The sequence below is a fragment of the Dipodomys merriami genome, unplaced genomic scaffold, assembly GCF_024711535.1.
Source record: "Dipodomys merriami isolate MVZ:Mamm:240054 unplaced genomic scaffold, mDipMer1.0.p SCAF_142, whole genome shotgun sequence".
NCBI classification, from domain to species: Eukaryota; Metazoa; Chordata; class Mammalia; order Rodentia; family Heteromyidae; genus Dipodomys; species Dipodomys merriami.
Window position 1 is genome coordinate 2,962,669 of NW_027202738.1, and position 20,467 is coordinate 2,983,135.

Sequence of the window (20,467 nt, forward strand, 5' to 3'; positions counted from 1 at the left end):
GAGGTAAATAAACACCTCTCCACACAAAAGAACCTGAGATGCACCAGAGCTGGAAGCTCAACTGGCACTCACCTTTCCACCCCGGAAAACATGGTACCACACGGAAGTGCCTCCAAAGTCGATGTGGAAGTCAGTGAAGCAACCTTTCACACTCATCAGACAGTACCTGCAGCACAGAAGTGGGAGGGAGAGAGGGACAGTGGGAAAAAAAATAACTTAGCTGGGTGCCAATGGTTCATACCTGTAATCCTTGTTACTCAGGAGGCTGAGATCTAAGGATTGCAGTTTCAAGCAAGCCTGGGCAGTTAAGTCGGTGAGATGCTTATCTCCAATAAACTCCTCTGAAAAAGCCAGAAGTGGCACTGTGGCTCAAGTGGTAGAGTGCTAGCCTTGAGCACAGAGAGGCTCAGGGAAAGAGCCTAGGTCCTGAGTTCAAGCTCCAGGATCAGCAAAAAATATAATAATAATAAATAAAATAAAATAACTCAATAACCAAATCACAGGAGCAAACCCTTCAGAGGGCCTGATTTGGTGCTCATCTATAAACATCGATCCTGGGAATTTCCATTTATTTATTTATTTATTTATTTATTTGTCATGGGGCCTGAACTCTGGGCCTGGGCGCTGTCCCTCAGCTCTTCAGCTCAAGGCTAGCACTCTACCACTTGAGCCACAGCACCACTTCCAGCTTTTCTTTTTCTGCTTATGTGGTGCTGAGGAATCGAACCCAAGGCCTCAAGCATGTAAGGCAAGCACTCTACCACTAAGCCACATTCCCAGCCCCTCCTTTTATTTTTGTAAAACCTAAATCTTGTTGGAGCTCTTGACCTGCAGGGTACCCTTGTGATCAAGTGACAAATTTCCAGCAAGAGCCATCCTCCCCAGAGCCTGGAGAGGGGTTCGGGGCTGGAAGGAGGTAGCATTTTGTTTTCCAGTTTCCATGGGCCATTGTGGTTTTTACCCCTGCCTCAGCCTCACTCAACTAAGAGGCTTTCTTTCTACTCCTTCGCAGCTCTGATGCCTGATGACAACCCCCATTGTATAAGCTGGGCCCCCTGGAATTCAGTTGTAAACCACCTGTGTAGCTTGCCAGCTACTAGTCTCATTTATTCCATTCATCTCATTTATTCCACCAGAGGTCCAAGCCAGAGGCTAGGCATGGCACTGATGCATAGGAATGCCTAAGACCCCCGCCATGAAGCAAGGCACAGAAAAAGTTGAATAGTAAACAAACCATGATGGATCGACAAGTAAGCAACGGAAATCAACAGCCACCAAAGCCCACACAGAGGGACTCCATATACAGGTGATGTCCAAAGCAAGCACCCAGACCACTGGTGGCCGGGGCGACTGGGATTTGCAGTGACACTAATGAAAATCAGGGTTTCATTCTGGGCTGAAGACAATGTTCTAAAATTGACCGTGGTTTCACAACTCTGTAAACATTGTAAAAAAATCAAAAACATCAGATTGACGTTTTTCACAAATGAATAGTATGTGAATTATATTTCAACAAAGCTATTTTATTTTTTTTTTAAAAAGTGAAAGAATTAAGAGAAAACGCTAGGAGCGCGGACCAGGCAGAAGGGGGACAGAGGAACGTGCATTCAGGGAGAGCAGAAAGCAGTCAGAGGCTCCCTTCCCTTCTGAGCACCAGAAAGAGCTAGAGAGCCCACACTTGCAGAAATATGCCTGTCCCCCATCTCCCCCAACGTGATGCCCCTCCTAGGAGTGAGCAGAGCCGAAGGAGGCACCAGCACAGAGCAGGCTCCTAAGTCCATACCTGACAGACAACCGTGCCAGGCCCCCTCCTGCAATTCCCCCCTTCCCACAAGTGCTCTGGGGGAAGCGCAGATGAGGGCAGCCTTCCCACCCTCAAGCCCATGCATGTGGCCACCTCCAGAGGCCCCGTATGTTTGCACATACACGCTTACCCCACTGACCTCTTTTCCCTGCTGCACTTTGCTTTTCCGTGGTTTGGGGAAGAGGAATGGGGTGGGGATGAGCAAGGAGGAGCCAGCAGCAAGCCCCAGTGCAGGGAAGAGGAAAGGTGGACATGGTGAGGAGCTGGGTAGAAGGCAAGAGGGCTCCAAGAGCCCCCTCCTTCTGGCTGCCTTTTGCACCTCCCGTTCAGGTGGACCCAGGGCTCGGCAGTATGCAGGCAGCGTGCCTCTCCTCCCTCCTCCGGATAGGCTGGAAGGAGACTTAACCATGTGTCTGCAGGAGGCTGGCAAATCAGAAGGCCTTCCCGTACATCAGAGAACCGCTGCCTAGCAACCCCACCAGAGGGGTGTAGTTGACAGCCCAGGACGAAGGCTGTCACGAAGCGGGCACTGGGGCTGCTGAAGTCCTGGCTCTGGACTCCGTACCCTCCTAGCCCGCCTGCTTTCCCACCTTAGATGAGTCCTCACGGAAGATCTCAGAGAGGTACACACACACACACACACACACAGATACACACACAGATACACACACACACACACACACACACACACACACACACACACACACACACACACACACACACACACACAGGCCCCTTCTCTAAGCACCACTTCAAAATATTAGTCCTCCCTTCCCTAAAACCACCTCTTCCTCTTGGCTTGGGTTTGTTTTTTTTTTTCTTTTTTTAATCTAACCTTGGTTTCCACCCCCTCCAGCCTCAGCTGAACAGTCTAGAGAAAACAATTTAAGGGGGGCGGGTGGGGGCGCAGCTGGGAGAAGGTACTTCCTTCAGCCAGCGGTGATGCTCAGCTGGGTACCCACAGCAGAGGACAAGCGGAGACCTTGGCTCCTCCACTCCAGGTCCTCGGGCTGCCTGGGCACGCCGATCACCCCGCTTAGCCCATCTCCCAACGCCCCGCTCCAACCTCCACTGCACGTGAAAGGAAGGAGAATCTCAGGCTGCTGCGAGCATGGAAAGTTCTCCAAGTTCGTTTGATCTGCCCTCAGGGGCCCCTCGGGGACTGGGGAACCACTTCTGAGCCCGCCCCTTCTGGTGGCCCCTCCTCCCAGTGTCCCTCATTTCCTGGCCACCTGACCAAAGCCACCCCTCCCACTCCAGAGATTGCAAGCAAGGTGGCAGCGACAGGACGGCTTTGTCCTGGTCCCCGCAGCCATCAAGCCACCCCCGGCTGGCTCCACGGGCCGCTCTGGCGTGACGCCTTTGCACTGACCTCCACAGCTTCCTCTTCCCAGCACACCGCAGTCACATGGGCTCCACCACTGCGCGGAGCAATCCTTCTGCCGACCCGCCGGCCCCCGCCAGCCCGCTGTGCCTCCCGGGCCGCCTCCAGGCGGGACCCGCAGCCAGGTGGCTTCCCGTCCTCGGGAGGGAGGCCGCCCGCCAGTGGGAGGCGGCAGGCGGGCGCTCCGCTCCCGAGCTCGGCCCTGGGGTTCCTCACGAAGGCCGGGACTAGCGGGAGGCGCGCCGTAGCGGGGCGCTGCACCTGCCACACCAACTTCGGGGCGCGGCCTGGGGTCTGCGGAGGCGGGGCGACCCCGCCCCCGTGCTTTCCCTCTACTTGGAGAACTGCCCCCCAGGTGGCCCAGCCCGGTCCCCTCGGGCAAGATCTGGCGGCAGAGGGGCAAGCCAGAGGAACTGGCAGCGCGTGGCGGCTGGTGACCCGCGCGGGCGCGAAGGCGCACACTCCCGGCCCTGGGAGACACAAAGGGCGGCTCGGGGGCCAGGCCTGCGACGCTGCCCTGCGCCCCTCCCGCCCCGCGAGCCCGCCCGCCGGCCTGCCCCAGGGCCCGTTACCCTGGGCGGGGACGCGGGTGCCCGGCCCCTCTCGACGCCGGCAGCTGAGGGGGGGGAGCCTCCGAGGTGCCGCCCGGGAGCGGGGGGGGGGGCCCTCTCCGGGGTACCGGGCGGGATACAGAGCCCCCTCCGGGGTGCCGGGCTGGCGGGGACGCGGGACCCTCGCACGCCACCCCCCTTCCGTGGGAGCCGGCCCCAGCCTGCACCCATCCCCAGGGTGGAACTGAACAGCAGGGAGGCGGAGGGAGGCCGCGGCGGTGCCTAACTACGACGGGCGACAGAGGAGCAGGGAAGCGCCCGGGCCCGGGCCGCCCAGGGACGGGCCGCGCCGTCCACAGCCGCCCCTGGCGGCCGGGATGCCCCGGAGGAAGGCGCCGGCTGCTGCCAGCGAGGACCCAGCAAAGCCGCCTTCCCCTACACGTGCACCCCGCGCAGAGGACGGCAGCCAAGACTTACTTCCCCTCCCGGAGCCATTTCCTGGTGCCTCTAACAGGAGGGAGGCCCATCAGCTCTTCCCTGCTCCCCCTTCCTCCACCTGCCCCTCCCAAGCGCTGGGCGGCCATACAGTAGAATTATTGTGGGGATTCGATGCTACCAGTAACCAGAAAAGAGTATTAAAAAAGCCGGCTCGGGTGGCTCACGCCTGTCATCCTACTCAGGAGGCTGAGATCTGAGGATCGAGGTTCAAAGCCAGCCTAGGCAGGAAAGTCCTTAAGATTCTTATGTCCAATAAACCAGGAAAGTCCTTGAGGCTCTTCTATCCAATAAACCACCAGAAAACCGGAAGTGACACTGTGGCTCAAGTGGTAGCACTTGCCTTGAGCTGAAGAGCTGAGGGACAGTGCCCAGGCCCAGAGTTCAAGACCCACAACCAAAAAAAAAAAAAAAAAAAAAAAGCAAAACAAAAAACTAGGACCCTCTCTTAAGGCCAGTTCCAGTGCTTATCCCCACTTTTCAGATGAGGAAACTGAGGGTCAGAGATTGTTCCTCATCCTGGTAAACAGCCTGGTGATTATGGTGCTCACTTATCACTTCTTGTCTGCCTGTTTCCCAGTCCTCCCAGGTCTACCTGGCAGACCCCAACTCAAACTGGAACAGCCAAACCTCAACCATGGACTTGCCCAGAAAGAAGTGATCCAACTCAAACCCCAAGTCCCAAGTTTCAGATCAGCAGGCCCTTCCCCTTCATCCCATCCCCCAAACCACAAGGGGGCAGGAGATGGTTGTAGTCCCAGTAGGGATGGAAACCAACCTTCTCCATTCTGGGGCTACCCAGCAATATTAGTAGGATCTAATTATACCAGTGTATATATAGTAACAGCTACTTACATGCCAGATCCCATTTTACCCTTCCAACAACTCAAGCCATCCCTATTTTATGGATGGAAACATTGAACCCATTGTTCATAGAGGTCAATAGCCTGAGCAGGGTGTTACCTCCTGCAGTCACACATGGCAGTCTCATTAGTACCTTTCAGTGGTCTTTCCATGACTTTGGACTACAAACTCCTTAGAACTGGTCAGAGTTCTAGGAGGTGTATGTTTAGCCTAATTAAAAGGAAGAGTTTGTCAGGCGCCAGTGGCTCATGCCTGTAATCCTATCTACTCAGGAGGCTGAGATCTGAGGATCACAGTCCAAAGCCAGCCCAGGCAGGACAGTCTGTGAGACTTACCTTCAATGAACCACCAGAAAACCAGAAGTGGAGCTGTGGCTCAAAGTGGTAGAGTGCTACCCTTGAGCAGAAAAGCTCAGAGGCAGCACCCAGGCTCTGAGTTCAAGCCCTATAACTGATCAAAAAAAAGTTATGGGGGCTGGGCACCGGTGGCTCACGCCTGTAATCCTAACTACTCAGGAGGCTGAGATCTGAGGATCTGGGTTCAAAGCCAGCCCAGGCAGGAAAGACCGTAAGACTCCTATCTCCAATAAACCACTAGAAAACCAGAAGTGGTGCTGTGGCTCAAGTGGTAGAACGCTCACCTTGAGCTGAAGAGCTGAGGGACAGTGCCTACCCAGAGTTCAAGCCCCACGACCGGCCAAAAAAAAAAAAGTTATGGGGCTGGGAATGTGGCTCAGTGGTAAGTGCTTGCCTCGCATGCATAATAAGGCCCTGGGTTCAATTCCTCAGCACCACATAAACAGAAAAGGCCAGAAGTTGCGCTGTGGCTCAAGTGGTAGAGATCTAGCCTTGAGCTGAAGACCTCAGGGACAGTGCCCAGGCTTAGAGTTCAAGCCCCATGACCGACCAAAAAGTAAAAAAAAAAAAAAAAAAAAATAACGAGCTCTGAGGAATGTTCTGGCTATTGGATTTGAGCAACAGTCACAGGCTGAATGTCTTTGCAAACTTTGTGGAACTTAGCAACTGGATATGGAGTTAAATAAGCTGACAACAGACCACCCTAAGAATGAGGCTACCTTTACAGTAATTTTTTAGGTACACATGCCTCAGCTCTTTGATGACAGAAGCTGTATCTCACACAACTACAGAACCCGGCAACAACTTTACAACTGTATAACCTTACATAGACTTGTCCTTTCCAGGAATTCAGCACCCCTTTCTGAACTACAGTGCCACTTCCAGTTTTCTGATGGTTAACAGGAGATGAAGAGTTTCATAGACTTTCCTGCCCAGGCTAGCTTTAAACTGTGATCCTCAGATCTCAGCCTCCTGAGTAGCTAGGATTACAAGCGTGAGCCACTAGTGCCTAGATTCCCTGGTCTTTTATTTGTTTTTGTTTTTTTTCCTCCAGTCCTGGGGCTTGGATTCGGGGCCCAGCCACTATCCTTGAGCTTCTTTTTGCTCAAGGCTAGCACTCTACCACTTGAGCCACAGCACCACTTCTGGCTTTTTCTGTTTATGTGGTACTGAGGAATAGAACCCAGGGCTTCATGCATGCTAGGCAAGCACTCTACCACTAAGCCACATTCCCAACCCTTCCTTGGTCTTTCTTGAACTGCTCACTCTGAGAAGCCAGTGGCCATGACATGAGGACACTCAAGCAGCCCTGTGGAGAGGTCCATGCAGCAAGGAACTGAGGCTTCCTACCAGCAGCTGTGCTGTGAGCTAGGCTCACAAGCCACTCCTCCAGCCCCAGTCAAGCCTTCAGATGAATGCAATCCAGGCCTAAGTCTTGACATAACCTTTTTTTTGTTTTGTTTTGGATTTTTGGTGCTAGTACTGAGGTTTGAGATAAGAGTCTCACAGATTTTTCTGCCTGGGCTGGCTCTGAACTGCAATCCTCTGATTTCAGCCTCCTCAGTAGCTAGAATTACAGGCATGAACCTGCAGTTTAAATTATGAAAAAAAAAAAAAAAAAAAAGCTAGGCACCGGTGGCTCACACCTGTAATCCTAGCTACTAAGGAGGCTGAGTTCTGAGAATCTTGGTTCAAAGCCAGCCTGGGCAGGAAAAGTCTGTGAGACTCTTATCTCATACAAATCACAAGAAAACGGAAGTGGCGCTGTGGCTCAAGTGGTAGAGCGCTCACCTTGAGCTGAAGAGCTGAGGGACAGCACCCAGGCCTAGAGTTCAAGCATCACAACTGACCAAAAAAAAGAGCTATTCCATTTTAAAGTAACAATTATGGAGCAATAATACTGGCATATAATGGTCACTGTTTATAGACAGGCAAAAGAAATTTGCAAAGACATTTCTTCATCAAGCATTTCTTCAGGGTAGAGAGGCAGGAGAACAAGGCAGTGGCAGAAACGCAGGGTGACATCAGGACTCAGTCAGCCATGCCTATAATTCTCTCTTGTTTCTTTGAGATTTTCAACACTAAGCTACATTATGCCCAGGTTTGCTTGCCCGTTCCTTCTCCTACCACAATGTACATTTGGTGAGAAAAGACTTAGTTTTTTAAATTCATTATAGTCTAAGGACTCTTAGAGAAGTATATCTTGTGCTATAAGATAATTAACATAAGGGCTGGGAAGATGGCTCAGTGGTAGAGCGCTTGCCTTGCATGCATGAGGCCCTGGGTTCGATTCCCCAGCACCACATAAGCAAAAAGAAAAAAAGCCAGAAGTGGCGCTGTGGCTCAAGTGGTAGAGCACTAGCCTTGAGCTGAAGAGCTGAGGGACAGCACCCAGGCCCAGAGTTCAGGCACCAAGACCAGACCCCCCCCAAAAAATAATTAACATATATAATCTATGTAATTTTTTTTTGGTTGTTCATGGGGCTTGAATTCAGCGCCTGGGCACTGTCCCTGAGCCCTTCAGCTCAAGGTTAGCGCTCTACCACTTGAGCCATAGTGCCACTTCCGGTTTTCCAGGCTGGCTTTGAACTGTGATCCTCAGATTTCACCCTCCTGAGTAGTTAGGATTACAGGCATGAGCCACCAGCGACTGGTTCTTTGTAAATTTTTTTGTCTCCCATGTAGTCACAACTACCCCCTATACACCAGTCACCGCCCCCCCCCTTTCTCTCTCTTCTTTTTCTTTTTGTCAGTCATAGGGCTTGAACTCAGGGTCTGGGTGCTGTCCCTGAGCTTTTTCACTCAAAGCAGGCACCCTACCACTTTGTGCCACAGTGTCACTGTCAACCTTCCCTTAAATAGCTCAAGCAAAAACCATTAAAATTCTTAAACCTCTGACTACCACCAAACAACATAAACCCTGGTGCCAGGGAGACATCAGTGGTGTCTGTCACCATTTCCCCTTCCATTCAGGAAAGCCATCATCTGTCTCTGCATTGTAGGTGCCTCCAGCAAGGAAGCTGTGCAATTTCTAGAAACAATGTCATTTAATTAAATTCCACAGAACTATTCCACCATCCCAGAGGACTTCATCGTGGTCGGATTTTTTTTTTCTTTTTTTACCTTGATTATGAACATTTGAAAGGCATTCTTTTCTGCTGAACAATTGGACTTTCCAAGGTGACATCTTCCTTCCTAATGAGGCACACGTCCTATATCAAATCCCCACAGCCACCGACAGAGTTAATTTGTAAATCTACTTGCCAGAGAATGGACTGAAGATATGTGGGCCTAGAAAACAGTGTATGAACCCTGTTTGGGATATGAGAGGGGATCAAACATATTGAAAGAGCTTACTATTAGCTTACTATTTAAAAGAATCGTGGTTGGGAATGTGGCTTAAGGGTAGAGTGCTTGCCTAGCATGTACAAAGCCATGGGTTCGACTCCTCAGTACCACTTAAACAAAAAAGACCAGAAGTGGTGCTGTGGCTCAAGTGGTAGAGTGCTAGCTTTGAGCAAAAAAGCTCAAGAACAATGCCCAGTCTCTTGAGTTCAAGTCCCAAGATTGGCAAAAAAAAAAAAAAAAAATCTCAGAAGTGGGTGCTGATGGCTCACACCTGTAAATCACAGCTATTCAAGAGGCTGAGGCCTGAGAATCCCGGTTCACAGTCAATCCAGGCAGTAAAGGCCATGAGATTCTTATCTCCAATTAACCACCAGAAAATCAGAAGTGGTGCTTTGGCTCAAAGTGAAAAAGCAAAAAATGCTCAGGAATAGTGCCCAAACCAAGTTCAAGCACCACCACCACCACCACCACAACAACAAAAAAGAATCTCAGAAGATACTGTAGGCAAGACAGACTTTAATTGATACATACATCACTCAGTGCTATCTTCTTCCAAAAAATATGTTCAGCTGTCTTCCCTTCTTTTTCCTGCTCCCTCTTTATCTAGTTTAGGCAGTGGCCTATTTCAACCTGCTTGGTCCTACACCCTCCAATTCACATTGTAGGAAGATTTTGTACCACGTAAACCTAAAGGCATCCCTCCCTGCTTAAAATCTCCAGAGGGAACCAGATGTGATGGAACACTCTTGCGGTTGGCTGGTCCCAGCTCAGGAAAAGGAGGATCACAGTCTGAAGCCTGCCTAGACAAAGTTAATGCAAGACTGTATCTGAAATACAAACGTGCAAAAGGTCTCAGAGCCTGACTCAAGTGGCAGAACACTTGAGCGTGTAAGGTCTTGATAAAATATGGGGAGAGAGCGGGGCGCCGGTGGTTCATGCCTGTAATCCTAGCTACTCAGGAGGCTGAGATCTGAGGATCATGGTTCAAAGCCAGCCCCGGTAGGAAAGTCTGTGAGACTCTTATATAAACCACTAGAAAACTGGAAGTGGCTCAATTGGTAGAGTGCTCACCTTGAGCTGAAGAGTGCAGGGACAGTGCCCAAGCCCATAGTTCAAGCCCCACGACCGACCAAAAATAAGTAAATATAAATAAATAAATATACATACATACATACATATATATATATGGGGAATATGGGGAGAGGTTTCCAATTGTTCTCAGGGAAAATTGGGGCATTCTAAAGGCAAAATGGGGCATTGGGCCTAAACTGTGCCTAATGCCCACTACCAGTCAAGGTTGCTTGCCCATGTGTCCCTCGTAACCAGCACTAGTCAGATTCCTTCACTGCTGTGAAGGAATGACTTCAGGAGCCATCAGTGGATGGATCAGTCCATGAGAACCATAATCTGAACCCTAAGTCCATTCTCACAGCTATCCCCTCACCCACTTCCCTTCCTCCATCACCCCCTATTGCTCCCCATCTCCTGTGTTATCTAAAGCACAGGTGAAATGTCTCCTCCAAGAAGCTCTCCTGATGACAAGAACCCGAAAGCATTCCTCCTATACTTGCTCCCTGCCCAAGACTCTTTCCCTTCTCCAATCACTACAGCCTGCACCATGAGGCACTATTATCCATAGGGTGGGGGCTTTAGTCTTGTTCATCTCTCTTTCTTCCCCCGTGTCCTACATTGAACCTAGGGCCTCCCACATACAAGATAAGCGTTCTACCACTTCAGTTACAAACCACAGCCCTTTTGCTTATATGTTGTTTATAAGGTACAGTGTCAGTAGTTTTGCCTAGGCTGGCCACCAACTCATGATCCCCTGCATCTGACTCCTAAGTAGCTGGCATTACAGGTGGGCACCACAACACCTGGTTTTATCTCTTTACTTCCCCATCCCAGGTACTTTGTACATTTTTCTTTGATCCAATTAGAATAGAATAGCCTAGTCTCTGCCCTTTTTTTTTTTTTTTGGTCAGTTGTGGGGCTTGAACTCTGGGCCTGGGCGCTGTCCCTCAGCTCTTCAGCTCAAGGCTAGCACTCTACCACTTGGGCCACAGCACCACGTCCAGCTTTTTCTGCTTATATGGTGCTGAGGAATTGAACCCAGGGCCTCATGCATGCGAGGCAAGCACTCTACCACTGAGCCACCTTCCCAGCCCCAGTCTCTGCCTTTGATACAGCCAAGATCCAATGGATGCATGGATCTTCAGCTTGGAGAGGACAAAATCTATGACATAACAAGAGAAAGAGAGGGAGAGAGAATGAGAATAATCCATGAGAAGCCCAGGGCCTGAGGACTGGCCTTTCTTACAAAGCCTGGCACGCAGTAGGCATTCAATATGCACAGAATGGAGGGCCAAGGGAGTGAAAAGTTCACAGCAAACACGTCCTGGGGGCACTGCTGGAAGCAGGGCCGAGCACAGAGGCTAATGGATCCAGGCCGCCAGTGCCAACTCTTCCAGATACTAGCCCTGCCAGCATCTCCTTCCCCTTTTAGATGGCTGGAGCCCCTAACACGAGTTCCTCCTCTTAAGGGCCCATTATTTAACCCCCTGAGCTGGAGGAGGCCCATTGCTGCACCTACCCTGGTTCAACAATCAGGCTCAGGATGTACTCATTAGTCTGCATGTACACAGATAGCTGTTCACAACCATCCTTACCCTCCCAGCCCTATCAATCTTCTGCCTGGAGACCACCATCTAAGACACTTCTGCTGACTAAGGTGACCCTGAGATTTGTTTGGAAAAGGTTCCTGTGAATCACAGGTCTTAGGTCTGGACACCAGACCCCTTCTTATCTTTGCCAAAAAATGTAGATCAAGCCAGGCAATCCTAACTACTCAGGAGGCTGAGATCTGAAGATCATGGTTTGAAGCCAGCCCAGGTAGGAAAGTCTATGAGATTCTTATCTCCAAATTAATCAAAGAAAAATCCAGGAGTGGTACGGTGGCTCAAGTGGTAGAGTTCTAGCCTTGAGCAAAAGGAGCTTAGGGACAGTGCTCAAGACCAGGACTGGCAAAAGAATACATAAAATACACACACACACACACACACACACACACACACACACACACACACACACTATATATATATATATATATACACGCACACATAATGTACTGTGAGACCCTCTCCTGGAACACATGAAGGGGAGGAAATAGACCACTGTGTGTGAGTAAATACACACTAACACTGATCTCCCCATAAACACATAATATACACAGGAAGGCACACAGCGGTGCCTCCTTCCCTATTCTTCCTCAGATCACCACTCTGGAGGAGCTAAGGGATGGAGGGTCTGGTCCAGTGCAGGACTGTATCCTGCCCTCCAGGAAGTAAGATGACAGGCTGTCCACATGAAGGATCCCATCCTCCCCTCCCACCTTGGAAGCAGCAGTGCTGAGTCCTTCAGTCCTGAAGGGGGTCAGGCACGGAGGAGCACCAAGCCCTCATGGATCAGGACTAGGACTGCCCACCCGCCCTGCCAGCCCAGCCATCTTACTTCTTCACTTTGGGGTACTTCATCTCGGCAATGGCATTCGTTGCTTCTGTCTGCTTCTCCTTCAGGTGCTGTGGCCACATGTTGTCGACCCAGTCTACCAGATCCACCTGAAAGCCAGGCCACGTTAGTGCTTCCCTGTCTGCACCCAGACACAGTCAGAAGCACATCTGCTCCAGGCCCCTGAATGCTCTGGTCTGCTTTCCTCACCACTTCACCCCTTCCTGCAGCTTCAGCGTGCCTCGGAGCCAAAACCCTGTTCCCAACACCCCCTCTAAACCCTTCAGGCAATGAGCCTTGGTCTCACCCATTCCAGCGATTCTATCTCAAAAGACATGCTAGTCTGGAGCCAGGCAGCAGGGGAGGCAGGCTGGGTGGCAAGAGGGGTGTGAAGCTGGGACTTACCACAGTGGGACGCTTGACCAGGTGCTCCAGCTTGGTGTGGCTGAACTCCAGGCTGATGACGTTGTAGAGCTTATCCCGCTGCGCCTCAGGCGTCTCGTAGTATCGCACAAACTGGGACATGCTCATCTCTGTGCCCTTCTGGGTGTTCACGTCCATCACGTCCACCAGTCGCCGGCTCCCTGGGGGCACGGGGCACATGCTGGTCACCCTCAGGGCTTCCTATCAAGACTAGGGGCCTCCTTACTCTCTGCACTTCTCCTTCACATCTGCCGAGATGACCTCAGCGCCTTCCCAAGTGTGAATCTTCAGCTTTCCTTTCCCACTCCTGCTCTACACTGCTCCAGAACTGACCATGAACACACCTCTCTCCCTGGCCCCTAAACCTTCAGTAGCTCACTATTGCTTTAAAAAAGAAAAAAAAAAAAAAAAAAAAACTCTTAACAAGGAACTCAGGGCTTTTCTGTGTATTCAATACTAGGGCAGTATTTATCTCTGCAGGCTTTAGAAGTCTCCCTGCTTCCCTTCATGAAGCCAGCAAAGTTATTTGGTTTCTCTGACTTCACCTATAAAGGGTAGCCAAAGGAAAGAGAGTAAGTGCTCCCTATGGCTTACCCTTGTAATACCAGCTAGTCAGGAGGCTGAGATCTGAGGATCACAGTTTGAAGCCAGCCTGGGCAGGAAAATCCAAGAGATTTTTTTTTTAAGGGAATCTTAATCCTTTTTGCATTCATTCTATTCGCTTGTCTGTGGAATTCAAGTAAGCGTTATCAGTGCTTCCACCAATGAATGAGCCTAGGAGCAGTGTTCTGAGAGGGGAGAAACAGACACAAAGGAGGCTGCCAAGTCCCAGAGATTTCTTCAGGAAGTTGGCACCTTCTGGGTATCTCTCAGAATGAGCATTACAATTGCAGCAAGAAACTGATCACATGGTCTGAGAGGCCCTAACTCTCCATGAACTCAGTGACAAATACACAGTCCATTGAAACTTAGGAATAACAACAGAAAATAGGTGACCTCGCCGGGCGCTGGTGGCTCATGCCTGTAATCCTAGCTACTCAGGAGGCTGAGATCTGAGGATCGAGGTTCAAAGCCAGCCCAGGCAGGAGAGACCGTGAGACTCCTATCTCCAATAAACCACCAGAAAACCAGAAGTGGCGCTGTAGCTCAAGTGGTAGAGCACTCGCCTTGAGCTGAAGAGCTGAGGGACAGTGCCCAGGCCCAGAGTTCAAGCTCTACGACCGACAAAAAAAAAGAAAAGAAAAGAAAATAGGTGACCTCTTATTCACAGCTACCTCAATAGGTTTTTGGTACATTTACCATTGGTCAGCAAATGACAGCCCCAGGACCATCCACACCACTGTGTGCTCTTGTGTAGCCCACAAACTAAGAATAGATTGTACAGGAAATCAAAATAAGTTTCGTGATATGCAAGTCAGGTGACACTCCCTTGATCTACATGGAAAGCTCACCTGGCCACATACCCGTTTCCCTATTACCTAGGGCCAATTGCGTGCTGCTGTGACAGAACCCGGTAGTTACAACAGAGAGCACATGGCGGTCAAAGCCTGAAATGTTTACTCTGCCCCCTTCTGAGAAAGCATGCTGACCCTTGCACTCAACAAAGCTCTTGTTGAACTTGGATACTGACATGGGCTAGCAGTTTCATCCCATTGCTTCTTTCATGCCAGCTCAGGGCACAGAACCTGCCTGTAGCAGACCTGCAGCCTGTATTTATTGAGTAAACTGCCTTTCACACAGTAGGAAGAGTAGGAAAAGGACTAAGTGTTTAGGACCTAGATGTCCTATCCTTCAAATTCAAGATCTGCTTTTCCCAGTAATCCTGAAAGCCAGGCAGGAAGGTCTTCACCAATGAGGAAAGCAAGCGATGGGCCCTATGTGACTGGCTCAAGTTCCCTGGACTACCTTTCTACCAATGACAATTAACACTTACTGAGCTCATCAGCAGGCACAGACTCTACTCAGTCATTCTGGTCACCCATACGATGGGTAAGAAACTGATGCTCAGAAAACCATTTGGCCAACCGCCCTGTGAATTAACTGCAGGGCTAAGGTTTGAAGCTAATTCGGTTGACTACCACAGGCCAGGCTCCTAAGTCAACCCTGGAATACTGTATACTCAGATCACAGGCGCTAAGGTTGAACACAACTTGAGCCTTCAGCAGCCTCAGCTCTCAGGGGCCTACACCCCACCCCTCAGATCATGGGCAGAAGACCCAAGGGAAAACAGCCGTGTTTACACAGATCCACCAGGGGGCATCCCTGGCCTTTGCTGGAAACTGTGGATGTGATCTTGACAGTGCACGTCCTTCCTTAACCAGGGGACTGGGAACAAGTGAGCGAGCTCCTCTTGAGCATCTGGGAGAAACTGCTATTAGTGCCCTCTCCCTCTCTGGCCAGATTCCGACTTCTCCCCACCTCTTTGCTTCTAACCCAAGTTCAAAGCCAAGTTAGGGAAGTAGGAAATAGATACAGTGTCCTAAAATATCCATCTCCCAAGTTAGGTGCAGGTGGCTCACACCTGTAATACCAATTAGTCTAGAGGCTGAGATCTGAGGATCCCAGTTCAAAGTTGGCCTGGGCAGTGAAGTCCATAAGACACTTATCTCTAATTAAGCACCCAAAAAGCTGGAAGTGGTGCTGTGGTTCACATGGTAGATCACTAAGCCTTGAGCCAAAAAGTTCATGGATAACACCCAGGTCTTAAATTCAAGCCCTAGGACTGGCACGAAAAAAAAAATCTCTATATTCCCAGAGGCTCCTGCAAGTTAGCTTTGCAGGCCAAGCTGGGCTGTCTCTACTAGCATCATGCAGTAATTACAAGTCACAGGTTCGTATCCCAGCTGGGCTTCAGCCGGTGCCTTGGGCTTCAGCATATGTGAGCATCGGTTTCCTCTGCTGTAATAGAGGGCAAAAACAAGAGCCTAGGGATGGTTGTGAGACTTAAATGAGTTAATGCACAGAACATAGGCTGTGTCTGCTAGAAGGAAATGTTATCTAGTCAACCCAGTTCATTTATAACTACAACAGTTTGAGGGACTCCCTTAAGGTACCCAAACCCAAGAATGCTCATGTCCCTTATACAAAAAGACAGTTTGCAAAGAACACAGGCAATTAAATGAATTAACTCATATACTTATAATACCTAATGGAAATGCAACATAAACATGCTGATATATTGTATTCTTTTTTTTAACTGTATTTTTTTTGTCTTTTCTTTTTTGGTACTGGGGATCGAACCCAGGACGTTGCACTTGCTAGGCAAGCGCTTTGCCACTGAGCTACATCCCAGCCCTATATTGTATTCTTTAGGGAATACTAGCAAAAGAAAAAAGATAGTACATGTTCATTCCACACACATTGCTTTTTCAGATATGATCAACTCATGATGGGTTGAATCTCTGGATGTGGGGGTCTTACTACACAAGCAGGGAAAGTCAGGTGGCAGGACGTTTATGCAACTGCCTGACATCAAAGCCAGTTAACTCTGTGCCTGTCAATCCCATTAGACTGACCAGTTTGGATTCTAACACATAATCAGAATACCTAACTAGGGGGCGGGGAAGGTAGCTCAGTGGTAGAGCACTTGCCTTGCATGCCTGAGGCCCTGGGTTCGATTCCTCAGCACCACATAAGCAAAAAGAAAAAAGCCGGAAGTGGCGCTGTGGCTCAAGTGGTAGAGTGCTAGCCTTGAGCTGAAGAGCTGAGGGGCAGCGCCCAGGCCCAGAGTTCAGGACCCACGACCGGACCCAAAAAAAAAAAAAAAAAAAGAATACCTAACTAAGGCAAGGTTTTTACGGGGAGTACTCAAAATGTTCTAAAGTTAGTTGTGGTAATAGTTCTTTTTTTTTTTTGGGTCCGGTTGTGGGGCCTGAACTCTGGGCCTGGGTGCTGTCCCTCAGCTCTCACAGCTGGCACTCTATTATTTGAGGCAGAGTTCTACTTCCAACTTTTTGCTAATTAATTGGAGATAAAGGTTCCTCAGATTTGTCTGCCTAGACTGGCTTCACACTGCCTCCTAAGTCGGTAGTATTACAGACATGAGCCACCAGTTCCTAGTCCTCTATTCTTTTCCACTCTAAAAGTGTTTGGGAGTGGAATAACATGGCCCTAAAAGATATGTTCAGGCCCTAACCAGTGATACCTATGAGTGGGACCTTACTTGGACTGGGTCTTTGCAGATACAGAGGATCCAAAGCCAATGTGTGACATCCATGCACATGTATAGGCTGAGAATGGAGTGATGTAGCCACAAGCCAAGGAATGCTAGGAATTGTAGCTATCAGAAGCTGCAGGAGGCAGGAAGGGTGCCCCTCTGGGCTATCCCCTGCTGATAACTTACTCAGGCTCCATAAATAGCAAAAATAACAGGAAAGACTGCTCTTAAAACTAACTGGTCACAAGGACACTTGTTTAAATTAGCTATAGAGGTCACCTTGTAGCTACACAAAGAGAAAACTGTCATCCTGGGTGACATACCATTTCATCCTCATTAGGTACTGCTGTTGGTCCTTTTATTTCTTGTCTTTAGCCCTTACCATTCTAGTAAACACTAATAGTCTGGTCTGTCTTGCTCATTCCTTTAACCCAAGAGTCTAGAATGGAGCCTTCCTGCCTCCTGCAGCTTCTGGTAGAGCAAATGGACACAAGTAGATCACCCCATCAACCAACCAGAAACTTTACTTGTACACAAAAGAAACAGGCAGATTCAAATAGCACTGTGTGTGTGTGTGTGTGTGTGTGTGTGTGTGAGAGAGAGAGAGAGAGAGAGAGAGAGAGAGAGAGAGAGAGAGAGAGAAAGAGAGAGAGAGAGAGAAAGAGAGAGAGAGAGTACTAGCCAGTTCTGGGGCTTGAATTCAGGGCCTGGGCTACAATTCTGGGGCTTGAACTCAGGGCCTGGGCTAGTAGCTAGGATTATAGGCTTTAGCCACCAGTACCCAGCTCTGCTGGGTGTTTTTCCAGGTTGGGGATTTATCTTTCTGGTCACTAGACAGGGTTATACCTACTCTACTCAAAGACCTCTGGTCATTTCTTCAGTTTACCTTCCAGTGGAAACACCAGGTTGCCAGTGGCTCACACCTGTAATCCTAGCTACTCAGGAGGCTGGGATCTGAGGATGGCAGTTCAAAGCCAGCCCAGGCAAAAAAAAAGTCCATAAGACTCTTATCTCCAATTAACTACTCAAAAAAGCCTAAAGTGACACTGTCTCAAGTAGTAGAGAACTAGCATTGGGCACATAGAGGCTCAGGGACAATGCCCAGGCTCTGAGTTCAAGCCCCAGGACCAGCAAAAAAAAAAAAAAAAGCTAAGGGATAGCACCTAGGCCCTGAGTTCAAGCCTTAGTGCCAACTAAGAAAGTGGGGGAGGAAGATAAAAGTAACTGTTCCTAGTAACCCTGAGCAGTCAGGAGCCCCACCCTGGGACTACGTGACTGGACACATAAGGATGGACACCGTATTCTTTATGTTTTTTTATTTTTGGGGGGTTTTATTTTATAGTTGTGGGGCCTGAACTCTGGGCCTGGGCGCTGTCCCTCAGCTCTTCAGCTCAAGGCTAGCACTCTACCACTTGAGCCACAGCGCCACTTCCGGCTTTATTCTTTTTGCTTATGTGGTGCTGAGGAATTGAACCCAGGGCCTCATACATGCAAGGCAAGCGCTCTTCCACTGAGCCACCTTCCCAGCCCCGGACACTGTATTCTTTATAAGTGATAACCATGTTTACTTTGGGGGTAATAACCAGGCCTCTCATCTCCCCCTTGTGACCCTAGGGCTCCTGTGCTCTCCTACTGCCCTCGGTTACTTCACTTTCTAAAGTGACCAAGGCTACTGGGAGCCAAACCTGGAATACTCCCAGGGCCAGGACCCCAGCTGACCCCACTTCAGTCAGCCCCACCTTCTGATGAAAGGGAAGTCAGAATGGAGATTGACTTAACTAGGCCTCATTCCTTCCTGAGCCCTGGAAAGGGCTGTGTGGAACAGCTGGGACCAAAGAGAAGGTGGAAAAGACCAAATGACAGAATGCACAGCCAGAGATTGAGACATTTGGTTCTAAGAATAGCTTCCTTGGTGTGCTGGGAACTCTGTCCAGCTCCCCAGGTGTGGAAGCCACAGGCCACTGGAAGGGGCAGAATGGGAATGAAGAGAAGATAAGAAGTCAGTTCTGCTGGCACAGGGGTTCCATGCATCCTCCAAGAAAACAAATGCACCAGTAACCTGCTGGAGCCCTACTAGGATGTAGCTCCCAAAGGGCAGGAGGAACTGTAGGCAAGAAGGCACAGGGCCTAGGAGGCAGGACAAGGCAAGGAGAGATAACTGTTGACTCTAGAGTCTGATGTGTGGTAAGGGATAGCTCTGAACCCAACAGCAGATACAGGAAAGATTCTTCTTTTTCTTTGCTGGTTGTGGGGCATGATCTCTAGGCCTGGGCGCTGTCCTTCAGCTCTTCAGCTCAAGGTGAGCGTTCTCCCACTTGAGCCACAGCACCACTTCTGGCTTATTCTGCTTATCTGGTGCTAAGGAATCAGCATGCATGCAAGGCATGCACTCTACCACTAAGCCACCTTTCCCAGCCCCTTGTGAGATTCTTTTCTTCCAATTAGCCACCAGAAAACTGTAAGTGGATCTGTGGCTCAAATGGTTGAGTGCTAGCCTTGAGCAAAAGCAGCTCAGGGACAGTGCCCAGGCCCTGAGTTCAAGCCTTACATCTGACAAAGTAAAAACTGAAGAAGATTTTTTTTTTTAATTTAGTGACAGATTCTAGAAATTCTGAAAGAAGTGGATGTCAGAGAAGAAGGGAACAGGCTATTCCAGAAAGGGAGGAGATGGGACATCACAACCTTTAAATCAACTCTGTGAAGCCAGGTGCTAGTGGCTCACTCTTGTAATCCTAGAGACTCAGGAGGCTGAGACCTAGCAGATCTCAATTTGAAGCCAGCCCGGGCAGAAAAGTCTGAGTGTCCATCTCCAAAATAACCATCAAAAAGCTGAGCTGGAACCAGGCGTCGGTGGCTCATGCCTGTAATCCTAGCTACTCAGGAGGCTGAGATCTGAGGATTGCGGTTCTGCCCGGGCAGAAAAGCCCATGAGACTGTGGCTCAAGTGGTAGAGTGCTGGCCTTGAGTGGAAGAGCTGAGGGACAGCGCCCAGGCCCAGAGTTCAAGCCCCAAGACCGACCAAAAAGAAAAAAAAAAGTCTCACAAACTTTCCTGGCAGGAAGGCTTCAAACCATGATCCTCAGATCTCAGCCTCCCGCGTAGCCAAGATTACAGGTGTGAGCCACCAGTACCCCACTAAAATCTTTCTCTAGAGCCAGCCATATCCAATTAACTGAGATCCTTTCAGTCTGTCAGTACTATTTCCTGGGAATTGATGAACTCCTTTCTCCTCCAAGTATATATTTGCACAATTTTGGACCAATTATTCTGACTCATCTGACACCATGATGACAGCTGTCCTCATCCTCTGCACACCACTAAGGTGGCATTTTATTTTTATTTATTTATTTTTTTAATTTAAATTTTATTTTATTTTATTTGAGAACATACTGTACAGAGGGGTTACAATTACATTGGCAGGATAATGCATACATTTCTTACCAAGCATTGCAGCCTCCTCCTTTGTTTACCCTTCACCTCCCTTCCCAGCCTCCCCCCTCCCCCTAAGGTGGCATTTTAAAACACTGGAATCTGGTCACTACCCCCTCACACCCACCTGCATGGCCACCATCAAAAACACAG

The 20,467-nt window shown here is 49.5% G+C and overlaps 1 protein-coding gene across 5 annotated transcripts in view; it reads right to left on the minus strand.

The window, feature by feature from the left end:
• Positions 1-20,467, minus strand: part of LOC138826393 (lysine-specific demethylase 2B) — a 91,785-nt gene that overhangs the window by 62,317 nt on the left and 9,001 nt on the right. For 2 of the 5 annotated variants that reach the window (XM_070021504.1, XM_070021505.1), the window contains exons 5-7: positions 12,712-12,890; positions 12,310-12,416; positions 73-166 (exon numbers count right to left, since the gene is read on the minus strand). In XM_070021504.1, the coding sequence (XP_069877605.1) occupies positions 73-166; positions 12,310-12,416; positions 12,712-12,890 (380 nt within the window). Of the gene's footprint in view, positions 1-72; positions 167-1,943; positions 2,348-2,766; positions 3,050-3,176; positions 3,350-12,309; positions 12,417-12,711; positions 12,891-20,467 lie in introns of those variants that run through there. The other 3 variants (XM_070021506.1, XM_070021508.1, XM_070021507.1) reach the window with 3 other exon arrangements.